The sequence below is a fragment of the Oryzias melastigma genome, linkage group LG9 (genome assembly GCF_002922805.2).
Source record: "Oryzias melastigma strain HK-1 linkage group LG9, ASM292280v2, whole genome shotgun sequence".
NCBI classification, from domain to species: domain Eukaryota; kingdom Metazoa; phylum Chordata; class Actinopteri; order Beloniformes; family Adrianichthyidae; genus Oryzias; species Oryzias melastigma.
The window spans coordinates 30,224,798-30,240,623 of NC_050520.1; the positions used below are offsets into that span (position 1 = coordinate 30,224,798).

At 39.0% G+C, this 15,826-nt stretch overlaps 2 protein-coding genes and 1 non-coding gene across 6 annotated transcripts in view; 1 reads left to right on the plus strand and 2 right to left on the minus strand.

Annotated features, from left to right (window-relative positions):
- LOC112148346 (nucleolysin TIA-1) overlaps positions 1 to 5,434 on the minus strand; it is a 9,981-nt gene extending 4,547 nt beyond the window's left edge. Inside the window, exons 1-9 of one of the 2 annotated variants that reach the window (XM_024275412.2) lie at positions 5,182 to 5,434; positions 4,361 to 4,457; positions 4,088 to 4,186; positions 3,360 to 3,414; positions 3,160 to 3,247; positions 2,166 to 2,241; positions 1,679 to 1,787; positions 1,500 to 1,595; positions 419 to 503 (exon numbers count right to left, since the gene is read on the minus strand). In XM_024275412.2, coding sequence (XP_024131180.1) covers positions 419 to 503; positions 1,500 to 1,595; positions 1,679 to 1,787; positions 2,166 to 2,241; positions 3,160 to 3,247; positions 3,360 to 3,414; positions 4,088 to 4,186; positions 4,361 to 4,457; positions 5,182 to 5,207 — 731 coding nt within the window. In that variant the 5' untranslated portion in view covers positions 5,208 to 5,434. The remainder of the gene's footprint in view (positions 1 to 418; positions 504 to 1,499; positions 1,596 to 1,678; positions 1,788 to 2,165; positions 2,242 to 3,159; positions 3,248 to 3,359; positions 3,415 to 4,087; positions 4,187 to 4,360; positions 4,458 to 5,181) is intronic. The other variant, XM_024275411.2, reaches the window with a different exon arrangement.
- Positions 5,435 to 5,705: 271 nt separating this feature from the next.
- Positions 5,706 to 5,776, minus strand: trnag-ccc. Its single transcript has one exon. It is a non-coding gene; the product is annotated as a tRNA-Gly (tRNA).
- A 2,504-nt stretch (positions 5,777 to 8,280) lies between these two features.
- Positions 8,281 to 13,714, plus strand: tmem175 (transmembrane protein 175). 3 transcript variants are annotated; one of them, XM_024275616.2, is made up of 10 exons: positions 8,281 to 8,676; positions 9,210 to 9,409; positions 9,486 to 9,537; positions 9,623 to 9,658; positions 11,322 to 11,405; positions 11,484 to 11,648; positions 11,892 to 11,970; positions 12,039 to 12,174; positions 12,247 to 12,417; positions 12,551 to 12,852. In XM_024275616.2, exons 1-10 carry the CDS (start codon positions 8,377 to 8,379, stop codon positions 12,711 to 12,713), a joined length of 1,386 nt encoding a protein of 461 aa, XP_024131384.1. In that variant the 5' UTR covers positions 8,281 to 8,376; the 3' UTR covers positions 12,714 to 12,852. The 3 variants fall into 3 exon arrangements, with proteins under 3 accessions (XP_024131384.1, XP_024131382.1, XP_024131383.1); XM_024275615.2 differs by having other exon boundaries at positions 8,286 to 8,676; positions 9,210 to 9,248; positions 9,312 to 9,409; positions 12,247 to 13,714; XM_024275614.2 differs by having other exon boundaries at positions 8,282 to 8,676; positions 12,247 to 13,714.
- Positions 13,715 to 15,826: the final 2,112 nt, after the last annotated feature.

A 15,826-nucleotide genomic window follows, 5' to 3' on the forward strand; every position in this document is an offset into this window, starting at 1 on the left:
AAAATAAATAAAGTTGTTCACACTTTTCCACTTTGACCTGGTTTTTTAAATAAAGTTTTTTATGAGAATTTGCAGTTATCCTAAGATATGGGTTTTTACTATATAAAATATGTGCCAACATGTGAAACCTTAGAACAAAACTATTACATACTGTGGATAAATGTAACTATTTTACATTGAAAGTGTCTGTTGGAGGTTTTCTTCTTACATAAACTAATATATCCAAGGGATTCAGCAGAGTCCCATTAAGCCGTTTCAGGGTATGACGCATGCACCTAATCATCCTAAAAACATCCAACAGTTCTTAGTTCCAGCGCTTAAAATCCCCAGATCACTCAGAACTCATTTGATTCACTCAAAAACAGCAGCAGTTCATGTCGGTGACCTGAAATCCCAAGCTAAAAGCACTTTTCCGTACCTCACAAACGAATAACCTTTGTCTGGAAAAACTCTGACTTCCATGATTTGTCCGAAAGCAGAGAAGGTCTGTCTCATCAGTTGCTCTGAAAAATCAAGCAGAAAAATAAAAGTTCAAATTACCAAAAGCTGACGATTAGAAAAATTCACACCAGATTGTTTGGTCTGGAGAAAAAAATGTTCTTGCAACATCCATCTCTTTTAGGCAGAAGTAAATGTGCATCTTTACACACTCATGCCAGCATTTCACAAACAGTCTTACTTAAAAGGTCATATCATGAAGCTCAAAAACAAGATGTCAGACAAAAAAGTGGTTAAAAGGTAAATGATGTCAAAGTAATTAGTTCTAAGTGGTGTGTCTAAAATAAATTCATCCCATCACTTTTTCTTGTTCTTCTCCTTCACACTGTTGCCATGCAGCATAAGATAGAGTAAACAAATAAACACAGAATACACAAAAGGATAAAAAGATATCTTCAAAAATTTCACTTCTGGCTTCACTTTGAGCATTGTGACCACAAAGGATTGTGGGATTGTTTTCTTTCAAAATGGATGGTCAGGTGTTTCCTCGGCAAGACAAGATAATAAGGAAACCTCTTCTTTAACACTCGGTTATTTTTGAGTCATTTCACACAGAATAAATCTCTTTTTCAAAAAGAATTAGAGCAAAAACCACAAACAAATCGGATGGTGAACATTTTTTCTTCTTGATATGAACAATAGCACCTCCTACTGAGCAGCTGTAGCATTGCATTGTGATGAGATGTTGGGATCCACTTCAAAGTGCAACAGAAAAGCAATCCAAACCAAATTGGTATATGAACATTTGCTTTGACATTCAAACTTCGGAAATTTTTTTATCCCCTCCTCTTTGAAGTCAAACAGAGGAAGCCACACAGATCTGTACCACAGCGTGAAAGAAAACATCTGCAGTGATGAGCAACAACTAAAAAGCTGTGGAAAAGGTGTTACGGTGGTGTGTGAAACCACACAACAAATGTTTGTTTTAATGCTTTCCTTGAGAAAAATTAAATCTAAATCTTTTCGCCATACTTCAAAAACACTGTAGTACTAATAAGTACCTGTGAGTCCGGTGCTGACTCCACCACAGTACACAGTACAGTTACTTGGGCTGGACTGACTCATGACTTCCTCAAAGGATAGGTGCTTGGAATTACCTGGAGAGCCATAAAACAGACATTACTCTCTACATGACATTTAGCAAAGTTAGTGGAATCTGCACAATGGAGGGAGCACACACTTTCGTAGGTGGTCTTTGGGGCGGGGGGCTTTCTTGTGGCCCAGTTAGTTCGAATCTGTCTCCCTCCTAACCACTGACCCCCCATGTGCTGGATGGCGTTCTCAGCGTCCTGGAACAACAAAGTACAGTCTGGTCAGTACTCAAAATTTTTTAAAGCATAACATCCACGATAAAGTAATCTAGAAAGCATGATTCTTTTCACAAATACAATTTAAAGTTCCACCCGGTCATTGATCTATTGTAAAAGCATTCCCTACTTCACATCTGTTTACACTTTTGAAACAAATGTTTTTTGTCTGCTCTTGATTCACAACAATTTGAAAAATAAATACTCAGAAATGTTATTTTAACCCTAATTTTATTCACATATGTCCTACATCATAAAGAAATACCCCAAGAACATGTGATCTACTTTCCCTGGAGTTTTTCTTTACCCGCTTCCAAAATCCTTTCCAATAACAATATAAACCAGATATTTCCTGCTCACCCATTTGTTGAAGAACGACACAAAGCCGTAGCCTTTGGATTTCCCTGTAGCCATATCTTTAACCACACGAGCATCTCTGTGGAGAAAAGCGTCAGCGTTAGAAAGCAGAACCTAAAGAGTCCAGGCTAGAATTCAATAGAACCATATGGTTCCTGTGTAAACTAAAATGCTAATCCTGTTCCGTTTTATACTCCACCTACTTATCTTTATTATATTACAACCTTTTAACCAAATTTCTAGACTGGCCTAAAAACAAACCACAGTTTCATTAACATCACATTGGACAACTGTCCACAATATGAGATGGCTGTAAGCCATCATGAACTGAAACTGTTTTAACTCAGTCATAACGACGTTACTTCCTTATTTTAGCCAATAATGTTTTCTTGATCATTTAACCATTTTCCAAAAAACAAAAAGCCCTCACAATGCTTTAAGAAAACAATATCCTATGATTTATGACCAAAGATTTAGGCCAGAATATGAAAAAAAGAAGACAGTTTTCTCCCAAATAGTTAAAACTGCATTTAAGGAAACTGGTGTTACTCAAACCATGTGACTGTGTGGCATTTAGTTAAAATGCCATGTCTATTTGAAGGGCATTCCACTAATGTTTTTGTTTGTATCTTCCAGTAACATAGAGGATGCATAAATAATAATTGAACTTGTACTTGTTTACCTTTATTTTATTTCTGCAATAGGTTAAAGGTAAAAGCTTTTTCCCTGAAGGAACAACATTTAAACATTTAAATACACTTAAGTCAATATTTCCACAATAAGAGTTTCTAAACATTTTTTTAAAACTGACTTGACAGCATTGCAAAGTATCTCCACTTGTTAAAGACCAAGAGAACAGAGTTAAAAAAAAAAAAAGAAAAAAGAAAACCACACTTTCAGACCAGCCTTCACAAAGGAACTTTTGTTTGGTATTAAATTCTGGTTAACTATTTTGCTGCTTTTAAAAGGGCACTGACTGTTTTGTCTTGAAACTTACGATATCCTGCCAAACGGGGCAAAGGCCGCTTTAACATCTTCTGTGGTGATTTCTGGACTGAGGTCTCCAACGAAAACGTGAAAATGATCTATTGAGGAAAGGAATCATCAAAATGAATGATCTATTTTAAGTCAAGTAAAGGTGCTGTAAAATCTACTTAAAATATATGATTGCACTGGTGAAGGAATCCTTGAACTTACTACTTGTGTCTTTTTTCTGGCTGGTTGGTGTTGTGGCCCAGTTAACTTTGACCTCCTGCAGACAATGGCAGAAGAAAAACAGACCAGGTGGGGGGTATGTTTACATCATTAAATTAAAAAAAACCTGCACTGTGAGCATGTTATTAAACTAACATATTTGAAGTGAGCTGTCCACCCAAATTAATAATTAAAATGTTCATAACAGTGCAATCCACAACATTGTGATAACAGCTGTCCTCAACCAGGGGTCAACAACCTTTAACAGTAAAAGAGCCATTTGGGCTCATTTTCTAACTGATCAAAATCTAGAAGGAGCTGCATAGTCATGCGTTAACCTTTAAGAAATTTAGATTTGCATTCATAAAATTTTCAGATGCATACATTTTTTTGTGTATGATCAGTCCCAGTGATCTATCAAATTCTACAAAATTAATTACCAACACTTTGCATGACAATCACATGATATATTTACCTTAAATATGAGACAATGTTGGGCCTTAATGAAATTATGCTTAATGACCCTAATTTCATCAAATGATTTTCTTAAAGAGAATATATATTGCTGTAAGTATGGCTATACTTTTTTACACTATTATGTTATTTACAATTCATTTGATTTGAAACCAGTTAAGACATAATTCTCAAGTATGCAGACAATTAATTATTGCATTTTTTAAACAAAAGGTTAATTTCCCATCCCCACTCACCCTGTAGATACGATAGCTTACCTTACCCATTATTTTCCTTCCATTCATGGCTGCCAGAGAAGCAGCAGCATGCCTGTGGTCATAGAACTCCACAAAGCAGTATGGATCATTTCCTGCCGTCTGTTAACAGGAAACCAACACATCTCAGGTCAACAGTTCGAGCGCTACAGATAAAAAGACCTAAGCACTTGTGCTCAGTGTGTCAAAATAAAATGACAAGAATATTTGAGCTACTGCTAACATACATTTTCATGTGTGTATCACAATATATACAGTTGAAGAACTAACACTTACATCAACGATCATTTTACAGCTCTTGCAGGGTCCTATCTGTGTAAAGACCTGCAGAATGAGAGGCTCCGTGACATCCCTGGACAGGTTCCCCACGTATCTACGAGGAAGGACAGAAATGAGGGACTTCAAACAGGAAGTGGCACACAAACAAAGGGTTCTATGCCGGGCTAGCAACAACCACACTAACTATCAAATATGGGTAATATTGGGGGGAATAATATGGCGAAAAAGGCCAATACATTAGAGGATGGGGTGCACAAAACTGAACACAAGCAAGTTATGTGTGGTCCCCTTCTCGGCGGAGGTATCCGTGTACACAGAGTCCGTTGACGTGGCTCACTTAAAGCTAGCTAAGGACGTCGCTAACCGGTTTGAAGGGCCTCGAGCTCGCAGTTAGCAGCAAACCGTGCTTAGTAAAACAAGACTGATTCGACACGGTGCAAATAAACAATATTATATTAAAGATGTATGGCGAACGTGACTGACATTACAAGAAAATATATTGAAAAAAAATGTGTGCTATAGTTTACATATTCAGTAAATGATAGCCGGGCACTAGCTTAGCTAGCTAAATACATTTCCATGCGAGTTACAGTTCCGCATATTCAAATGTAAGTTTCTGTCAGTACGACAATAATTTTAGAATAATACAATAGAAAATACTCAAACTAACAGAAAATTGTCGACATTAATTTTAAGAAAAACAATATTGTTTGATATGTCATAGAGTTTTAATGAAAATAACGTGGAGACGTTTGAGAATCGCAGAAAATAGACGAAGCCAATGCATTCCTGGACATAGACACAGCCGCTTCACTCACAAGGTTCTAGGTTGTTCGTCCTCCATCGTCAAGGTGTAGTGGTCGCGTCTGGAGAGGCTTTTAGCCCGATGACATACAAATAATTTATGTTAAACGTAAGTGAACCTAAACATAAAAAATAAATATGTACAATTAAATGATATATCTGTGGGCGATTTTGGTTCCACACACACCACAGACAGCCTCAGTCTGAAGCAAACAATAGGAAGTTGAAGATGGCGGAGGAATGGCGTCAGAAGCGTCAGCTTCGCAACGCGCTAAAATTCTGCTAATATCAAACACATTTCTCTCACATAGGAGAAATAACCTTCACGTTTGGTAGACCTAAACGAATCACATGTTATCTGTAGATTAGAACTATTAATTAACTATCTGTATAAGTAAAATAAGGAAAATATACACTAATGTGTAGTTACAGCTATTGCTTTAGTTTTATTGCTTTTGCTAAAATGTTCCATGTAAGTTTGCAAAAAATAAATAAATAAAACAAATCATTAATGAAACAAAACCACATCAAAAGAGCGTGCGCCGCCCGGGAATCGAACCCGGGTCGCAAGAATGGGAATCTTGCATGATACCACTACACCAGCGGCGCCTTTAAGGTTTCAAGGGATACATGATTCAATATAAATTAAAACGCAATGAATGCAGACAACACTGACAAAAAAATTATCTTTCTACTCGTGACATCATAAAAAAAAGTATTGACACAATCTTTCTTCAACTATATCTAACAACTAAGGCTCAAAATGAGATTTGTGAAATTGTTTTTGTCCTTGTTTCAACATTTGGTGAGATTTTCTTTTAAAGCATTGACCTATTTATTTCAGTCTTTTTTTCATAATTACGGTATTTTTTTCTTGCTTTTACAGCAATATACACAGGCTGCAATAAGCCTTTATATTTTTCTTTTCGTGTGTCTCTTCACAGTTCTGGACTAGTTTCAAAACTATTTACCAAGAAAAACTCCCATCAATTGATATAAATCTTTCTTTAATTACCTCTTCTACAGGGTTGGTTAGCCACATCTTTTAATTTGTCAATTCTACAACTCCATCATTCACTCACACGATTTTCCTTCTATTTTTTGCTGATGACAGCTTTCTGTCTTTTCTGTTTACAATGTGGTGGCATCTAAATGCCTCACAGAGACGTCCTCTTGGACTGGAGAGGAATTTTTCTTTATTTAATGCCTCAAAAAAAAAAAAAAAAAAAAAAAAATTGCATTCTAAACAGCACTTTTGACACCACAGCTTCTTTATTTACTTGGGACTTTAGTGGTTGTCTGTGCAAGTTCTGAAATCTCATGATGGGTTCATCAACAGCTGCACTACCATATGTATGAAATATCACAAATTGGATTTATGATAATAAATTTTCCCAATGGGAACACGACAGTAAAAAAAAAACAAAACACACACACACACACACAAAAAACTTGCATTTATAAAAAAAAAAAATAGGGGTTTGCGCTTGTAGGAGGTGGATTTTGAAGCCTATCGAAATGTACATACTCCGCAAAACGCTGTGATGGATTGTCAATGGCAGAAATTTTCACTGAGCTAAACAAAGCACTTCTAACAAAGCTACCAAACCACAGAGACATACAGTAGATGTCTAAGTGAGGTTGAGAATCAAGTCTCCACAGATGGTTTAAAATGCATCACTCCTCATCTTTGCACCACTGAACAGATCTGTGCACTGACGTCTTGTGGGAAATTGAATAGTGTGCATCAAATTTGAAGCCCTGTTTTCCCTTTAGAGTGGTCAACTCGTAATCTCATCTGAACATCCTCATAGTTTAGGCAAACATTCAGTAAATCATGCCCTTAAATGGTTAAATAATACCTTTGGGGCCTTTGAAGTTTACGCTGCTACACTCCACAGCCTGAAATCTGTGCTTCTGTGTCTCATGTATTGCATGAAGATGATGGTGATCTGATCTCTTGGGTCCTCAATTCTTTTTGAAATGTCACATTGTGCTGAAGAATGGGGGAAGAAATAATATTCTAGTTTATGCACTAGACCAGGGGTGTCAAACTCAATTGTACAGGGGGCCAAAACAGGATAAACATTTATTGAACACACTAAAACCAAATTTGTAACACCTAACTTTTTAACATACTAACTCATCTTAAACCTTAAATAACTTTCAATATTTTACTCTCCATAAAAATATATTTTGTCAAAATTACACAAGTTTGAAATAAGTGCAATATAACATCGGGCCATTAATAACAATAAAATCAAATTATCCCAACATTGACACATTGTGTATCTTTTGTAAATGGTTTTAAGAAACAGTAGCTCACCTATTTTGGCATTGCCCCTTTTTGCAATCTTTATGGCAAATCTCCTGTGATTTCATTTGTTACAAGTTTGCTCTCTTTTTATTTACTTTGGAAGCATGTGCTATTTGGCTTTCACCAGCGTCAGAATTTCGCATTTAAATTTTTAATCAATTTATTCATTTTACTTGCTAAATTTTACATCCATAAAAGTAAATTCTCTAACAAAATTCATATTTCTTCTTTATTTCTGTTGGAGGCTAAAATATATATTGAATCAATCGTTTTTTCAAAAAAAAAAAAAAAAACCAAAAGGGTAAGAAATGTCTTAAAATTTGTTTTCAATATAAAATCATTTAAAATGTAAACTCTGCAATTTATTTGATTCTACTTTTATATACTTATGGTATGAAGTTTTTGTTTGTTTCTCATCCTGGAATTTTATGTTATTTTATTTGTGTTTAATTTTTTATACTGTTTGTATAGATGTACAAAGTACATTAATGGCTAATTTGTACAGTTTTTTGTACAGAAACTGATGCTTACAGTAAAAATTATAAAAGAATAAAAAAAATTGTCTTCATATGTATACATGTATAATGCCATGTTTTTAATTTCTAATCTGTCAAAAAAAAAAGTAAGAGATTATACTTTTTCCGCCACAGAGGACCTGGCTGCAGGCATCGAGATGGCGCCTAAAATCTCTGGCCGGAAACGGAGGTTCTCAACCGGAACCTATTACAATTTTTTCTCTGTCCCATTTAAAGCTCATCTAGCTCACTAAACCGTTCATTTACATCACAAAGTTTTAATTAAATGTGCTAGAATTTTGAAAACTTTTGGAAGTTTCGGTTTCAGCTGAATATGAGACGAGAGTTATTCCTCTTGTCAAATCAATAGTCTTTGGATGGTACCGGAAGCATGCGTGCAGTTGCTTCCTGTGTCTCCGCCCACAGTCAATTGGAACTCAGCTGTTGTTAAAAACATCCTGCTTGTGCCCTCCAGCTCCTCTGCCATGGGGGGCAGCGACGACAGCGACCTCATAGAGCAGCACGCGGAGGAGGAGATGGGGGATAAGAATCGCGCGGCGTCGTCCGCCTCACTCATGGGGGGTTCGTCATGCAGGGAGGGCCACAGCAGCACGCAGTCCTCCCACAGACTGCTGGCCTATAGCGACGCGCTCATCTCCATCATCGCCACTGTCATGGTAACGCGCGCACACGCACCTCAGACTGTGCGGGGTTCTGGTCCGTGGGGTGGGGGTGCAGTCACGTGTGTTTATTTTTTTTTAACTTTCGGTAAACTAAATGGGACTCGAACCTGTGAAGGCTGTTCAGACTCTGATGCATCATGTCATCAAATCTACAACTAAAAAGAAGGCATTTTATTTTGAAACATCACGAAGTTTTAAGATTAGAGGCATGATGAGAGTTTTCCATTCACAGTTTTTGTTCTTAAAAAAAGTTGAAATGAAAGATGTTGGTTATTATGAAGATTGTAATAAAATACAGTTAAAATCCCCTAGTTTTTTAAAGAAATGTTTAAACTAAAGTGGGTTTTTATAATATTTAATATTGTATTTTTGCTAATTTTGATGCTTTTATTGTGGAACTTTCTATTTAAGTTAAAATCGGACGCTGATAGAACAGTCAAACGGGCTGTCCCTCCACTAATGTTCTCCAAGGTTCTTCATGAATCTGCAGAGTGGCGCCTCATTGCCCTGTCCTCCTCTCTCCTCAGATCTTACCCGTCGCCCACACCAAAGTGGAGAGCAGCGAGGTAAGGCTCGATGACGTTCCGGCTGCTGCTTTTCCTCCTGATCTGAACGCATTTCTGCTGCAGGAGCTGAGGCAGAGCCTGCAGTTTCTGCTGAGCGCCAAGATCGCAGTTTACTTGATGACGTTCCTGATTGTGACAGTGGCGTGGGCCGCCCACATCAGGTCAGGACTGTCGGGGGCGCCGCACCGTGTCATCAGTGCTGCCCTTTTCCCATTTGCTGCCGTCTTGTCTTCACAGGTTGTTTCAGGTGATCGTGCGTATCGATGACTGCCTTGCTCTGCTGAACCTGGTGAGTTCCTCCTCCGTGTTAGAGCACACGGGTGTTTGTCTTGCCTTCATTCTGACAGGAACCTGTGCTCTGGGTTGGGTTGCAGGCCTGTATGATGCTCATCACCTTCCTGCCGTACACTGTGAGTATCTGCACAGGGTCAAATCAAAGTAAAGGAAAAAAAATGAATGTAAATTTGGGGAAAAATATGTAAACTTGAAAGAAATATAAAACATTTGAAGCAAAAAATAAATTAACTTCAAACTTAAAATAAAAACAAACTGTAAACCTAAATCTGTTACCAAATGAAAATGTTTATTTGTAATAACTGCTGTTCTGTATTTGAAGCGTTTGTTCTTTTGTTTCCCTCGTTTGCTTTCAGTTCTCAATTTAGAATTTCCGTTTCGAGCTTTCGTTTTCACTGTTGAGCCTAGTTTTATGTGGGGCTTTTGGGTGAGAGAGGTTATGGGGATGTCATTTCAGCTCCAGGACAGCACCTGTTGTTGGCACCGCCTGTGTCATCCTTTCCTCTGATGAACCAAACTTCGGGAGAGTAATACGACTTCTTAATTTTCCTCTGCCGTGCTGGCATCTGGCTCAAAACTGTATGCCTGGATAACTCCAATATGTTTGTTGCACTGCTAATTTTAGGTTGTTGGTGTTGGGGCTATAAGCTTACAGGAGAGTGTGTAAACAAATAGATGAAGAGAAGTGGGGCGGGCTTATTTCACTCAGAACTCTGAGGTAAATTTTGAATAAACTACAGCCGTTCTGCAGAAACTACGGTGAGGAAAATAATTATTTGAACCCCTGAGAAAATCAGTGTAAATATCTGGTACTGTTGCCTTTATTTGTGATTACACAGGTCTAAGGTTTCCTGTAGTTTTCACCAGGTTTTTTGGCCCACTCCTCCACACAGATCTTCTTTAGATCAGTCAGGTTCCTGGGCTGTTACTGATAAATACAGCAAAGTCCCGCCCACCAACGTCGTGGGAAGCAAGCAGTTCAGAATGGACAGACACGCCCGAACCTGTGTAGTTTCCAGCCGAGCCGGCCTGAAATCCAGCTGGATCAAACTTCTCCCAATTTATTTTTTCCTAATTTTTTAACAAGCGTAATAAAGAAATGTATGAGAAAAAAAGAAAAAGTAAGAATTCCAGGAAAACTGTTAAAAAGACAGCAGCAAGAAATTCTTAGTTTTTGGGCTGCCTGGTGTCACTTTAGCCTGGATTTTTTGTATTTTCATTCAGAAACATATTGATTAGTTTGTTGGCAAATTTTATTTTTGTTTTATAAAATTACGTTGTGTTACAACTATGTTGTTGAAACAGTTTGTAACAGATTTTTGGGGTTTCCACAGCAAAATGAATCCCATTTTTCCAGACACAATTTTTCCTTTTTGCACGATTTTTATGTCTAGTCTGTGAATACAACATGGAAAATGGCAAAATAAAGGTAGTGTCACATAGTAGAGGTTGTGCTGATTAAAATAATACCAAATAAGCAAGCAGGTATTCTTTCAAATTGAAAATACAGAAAATTCTAATATGGACAAAACCTGTTTTACCATAGGTTCCAAAGGGTTAAAAATAAATGTTCTGAATGTATAACTTTGCATGTGATTTCATATTATGATTATTTGTAGATAATAAGTGGATGGCAAAAACTCTTAAAAAAAAAAAAAAAAAAAAAAGTCGATTAATTACGATTAATTTTTTCCAGATTTGACTTTTTTTTTTTGAATCGATTCCCGGCTCTAGTTCCTGCAGCATCAAACATGTGGGTTGCTGGTCTGTTCTCTGCAGTTCTCCCTGATGGCCATGTTCCCTAAGAACATCCTGGGGATGCTGCTCTTCTGCGGGTGTGTCATGGTGATCGGGATCATTCAGGTGAGGCACCTGGACTGATGTGGGAGGAGCTTTACAGCGTGAGTTCTAAACTTCTGTTTGTTCGTTTGTTCTTTCCAGTGCGTCATCGTGCTGTACGCCTTCAGCCACCCCTTCCTGCTGAATGAACAGATCCAGATCTCAGAGAACCAGAACTTCTACAAGAGCCACATCCTCAAAGTCATCATGAGGGTTCCCATCATGTGCTTCTTCGCCAGCATCTTCTCCTTCATCTTCTTCCAGCTGGTGGGTGGAGCGGAGTTTTTGCTTTTGTAAATCCATGAATTAATTTTCCTTTAATGCCATTTTTTTTTTGTTGCAAATTTATATTGAAACTAGTCTGATCAAATTTGAGATTGTTTTGTCTGGATTCTGTTGCTCCTGAAATGATGTGAGGAAGACCCAACTCTGCATCAGAGAAGCCTCCACCAACAGTTCGGACCTCCTGTGGTTGTTTTAGTTCTGTAACACCTCTGTGCTCGTCTCCAGTCCTATGTTCTCCTCGCCATTGTGGTTTTCCTGCCGTACATCTCCCAGACCTTCAAGTGGTGCCGCAGCAAAGCCATAGGTAAGCCCAGCACGGTTCTGGTCACACGAGCTTTCGTTCAGTCATAAAGAGAAGCTTGTGATTCTCAGGTCAGGTGGAGGAGAGTCCAGATGAGGTTCTGTTCTACACCTACCTGCCCAGCGAGCCCCTCAGCAAAGAGCGGGTGGAGGCCTTCAGTGACGGCGTTTACGCCATCGTCGCCACACTCCTCATCCTGGACATATGGTTAGTTTCTCCTCTCGGTTCTGTACGGTCAGGGTGACGTCAGCGTATCAGACGCCAGTCCCTGTTTTGCAGTGAGGACAACGTCCCGGACCCGGCGGTGGTGCAGCAGCAGTTTGGCGGCAGCCTGATTGCCGCTCTGCAGGCGTACGGTCCCGAGTACCTGGCCTACTTTGGCTCCTTTGCCACTGTGGGGCTGCTGTGGTTCGTCCATCACTCGCTGTTCCTCCACGTCACCAAGACGACGCGCTTCATGGGCCTGCTCAACACCTTCTCTCTGGCGTTCGTCGGTGGCCTGCCTCTGGCCTACCAGCTAACCCACGAGTTTCCAGACCACTCCCACAACGAGCTGGAGGCCATCCAGATCAGCTGTGTGATTGTCTTCTTTGCCGGGATTTTCCAGCTGGCTATCTGGGTGGCGGCGCTCTACACCGAGCGGGAGAGCCTCCACCCGGACGTGTGGTACGGCGGCCGCGAGCACGTCTTCATGCTGGCTAAGCTGGCCCTCTACCCCTGCGTGGCTCTGGGGACCTTCTTCCTGACGTGCGTCCTGAGTGAGTTCAGCGCCTCCATCTTCCACCTCATGGAGATCACGGTGCCGTTCGCCTTCCTGCTGCTCAGGCTGCTGGTGCGGATCGGGCTGGCGCTGCTGCGCCTGCTGTTCTGTCCAGACCGGCCCGACCTGAGATCCATGGTGGAGGAAGACGAGTCGCGGGTGTCCTTCAACTCCGTGGTGACTTAGCTGACCTGCAGGGGGGAAGGCCGTTCAGGAGAACTGACTGTGAGGGGCTCTTCGCTGGTTTGGAGTGGGGGGGTCGAGCCCGAACAAACAGAACTCTGGGATAGCCAGCTTGACTCTTAATCTTCCTCCGCTCAACCGCACTAACTCAGAGATGTGTCGAACTGAGCGAAGGTTTTTTGTTATAAGCAAATTCATTTACTTATAACAAAGAGTCATTTAAAGTCTACTTATAGTCATTAGATAAATTTCAAAACTTTCTGCAGAGTGAAGAAGAAGCGGCTTTCTTTGACTGAATATTTTCGTCCGGAACTTTAAGCACCTCAAACACTGAACGCACATGAAATCCCTCTTTGCACTGGAGTTTCTGTCAGTTAGTGACTCAAACCTGCTCCGCTTCAGTTCATCCGTTTTACGTCCATAAAGGATGGATTTCATCCAGACGGGTTTTTGCTTTGATAAATTATCCGTTCCAACGTTGGTCGCTTTGTAGTGTCAAGCATTTATGTGGAGACGAACAGCTCAATGTCTTGTTGTTGTTTTGTGTTGAATTATACATTTTTTCTCTTTGTCGCCCCCTTCAGGGCAGATGGTGAAGTGTTCCTGGTTAAAGACCCACTCCCATCATCCTCGTGATCATGCCATTTTTAGCCAAAATCAAAACATCTGTGTAGTTTTATTTTATTAGATATTTCTAATAAACTCAAACTGCTTTAGATTCACAACAATTTAAGTAAAAAAATATTTTTAGTTTTATTTTTCTTAATATATGTTCACCATCAGAAAAATGCTACAAGAACATTTGTAAAACGTTTTTTTCATCAGAGTGGGTCTTTAATTCTGTCAGATTTATTTATTTTTTTTACCTTTCTGCCTGGACTTTGGGTCACTTTTCTCCATCTTTGTGTGTGTTTTTCTAGATTTTGGACGATGTCTGCTCTTGTTTCATGTTAACTCGAACCTAAACTGCACTTTAACTGAGAGCCGCCCCCTTTGGAAGAACCTGTTTCTGCACATGAATGTTTTTATAAAAGCATTTCTTTGTTTGCCAGTTTCAATAAAATGTTTGTTTTAAGAAGAAAGTTTGGTTAGGTCTGTTTTTTTAATGAAGGACTTCTGACAGACATTTACATGTGGAGATGGTTTCCACCCCACATTCACCTTATTCCAGGTGAGTGAAACAAAAAAATAGCTCAGGTTTCAGAGTTAAGTCTTCTGAATTTACGTTTTTTTTTTCATAAATTAAATAAAAAATTTGGAGAAAAAAACAAAATTAAAGCTGCAAGCAGCATTGTATGGCCCTATTGGGTCTTAGTTAGAGCTGCATGGGACAAATACAGAAAAAAGACACTTTTCAAAATGGTGGCTTTTCTGTTGGTTTTCTCTCCATAGCAACCATTTTATGTTTTAATCCCCTTGGGGTGATAAACAGGTTTATCTAATATTTAGAAGAATCTGCAAAAGTAAAATGTTGGATTTCCTCGGCAACTGAACTTCTTTGTTAACCACGCCCACATTTCTAATATATTCATGTCATCTATTATAGAGTTGGTTCATCTTGAGCCAGGGATTCATGTATTGGATATTTTACTAATATTCAAGTAAAAAATGTCTGAAGCAGCAGGTTACCCAGCACTTTTGCTAGCTCACCAATCTGACGCTATTTAAAATTGACATTTTTTTTTTCCCAAGTAGCTTGCCATAGATCCTGAAGGAGTTTGGGGGCGATACATTGAAACGCCTAGGAGGAGTTTACAGTTTTTCTCAGTCGCTTTGGTGCGTTTCTCAGAACACTATTACCATTTGCACAGCAGTTAGTGCATTTCTCAAAACAATTGGTGCAAACTGCAAAACCTAGTGGATAGCCTGCAAAAGCACATCACATGCTCAGAATTGATTATCCATTCCTCAAAAGCAAGTATTCATGTCAATGGAACTGTCAGTGCCATCAAAATGAAAAGTCTTGACACCATCTTTATGAACAAGATAGTCAAATGGCTTTTTCATGTTTTCACTATGACAGTTTATAATTTCAGAGTTTTCCTTTGCAAAAATATTTGGTGACACTTGAAAATGCTCAAGACAGCCCTACGGACTACTCGTACAGTCATCTGAAATGTGCAGTAAAGTCACTGTAGATGTTAAACATAAAATCACCCTTTTGGTAGAGCTGTGAACAATATACAGCACATGTAACAGTACAGTAAATCATTCTGGTACATCCAGACGTTCCTGTCTGTCTGGCCGCATATTTTCATCTACATCACAACAGATGTTATCCCTCGCAATGCAGCGAGGAAAGTATCTCCTGGAGCGGCGAATCCATCCTCTGGAGGACTCTGCTGTGATGTCGTCACATGGCTGCTGGCAGGGACATTTGCTCATGTGGATACCGGTCATAAAGTTGCAAACACCTCCTCATGAGTGACAGCTGAAATTCACCTGAGTTCAATTGTTCTATTTATGGGAGAAGAACATTAGTCCTCTAGAACATTCTGCTGGACTGTTTCATGTACTAATGTCAAAATATTCTGCAGGCCACCGTAGGGAATCGAACCCCAAACTGCTAAAGCAGGCATACCAATGCCGGTGACTTTAGTTTTTTGACTAGACATGAAATGTAAAGAAAAACTCTCATTCAGCATTATATTTGAATTATTAAGCCAACATCAAGTCCAGTTGTTTGTTTTGAATCAACAACAGTAAAAAGTTCATTTTTCAGTCAAATCCTGATCAAATCTGGAACCCAGTGGTTTTAAGTCTTTACGTACATGTTAACGGAGAAATATCTGAAACTTTAAATGAAATGATTCATAATTTTAATCTCGGAAAACAATTATAATGCAAGGAGAGAGATAAATATTAGAGATAAAAACAAGAAAACAAAAGAGGGTCAAGAAGTTAGATGATGATTCT

Excerpts from the sequence above, each read along its gene's own strand:
- tmem175 (XM_024275614.2), top strand. The coding sequence starts at position 8,377 with ATGGTACCGGAAGCATGCGTGCAGTTGCTTCCTGTGTCTCCGCCCACA. Across the intron at positions 9,410-9,485 it reads GCGTGGGCCGCCCACATCAG|GTTGTTTCAGGTGATCGTGC; the intron begins GTCAGGACTGTC and ends TTGTCTTCACAG. Across the intron at positions 12,175-12,246 it reads CTCCTCATCCTGGACATATG|TGAGGACAACGTCCCGGACC; the intron begins GTTAGTTTCTCC and ends CCTGTTTTGCAG.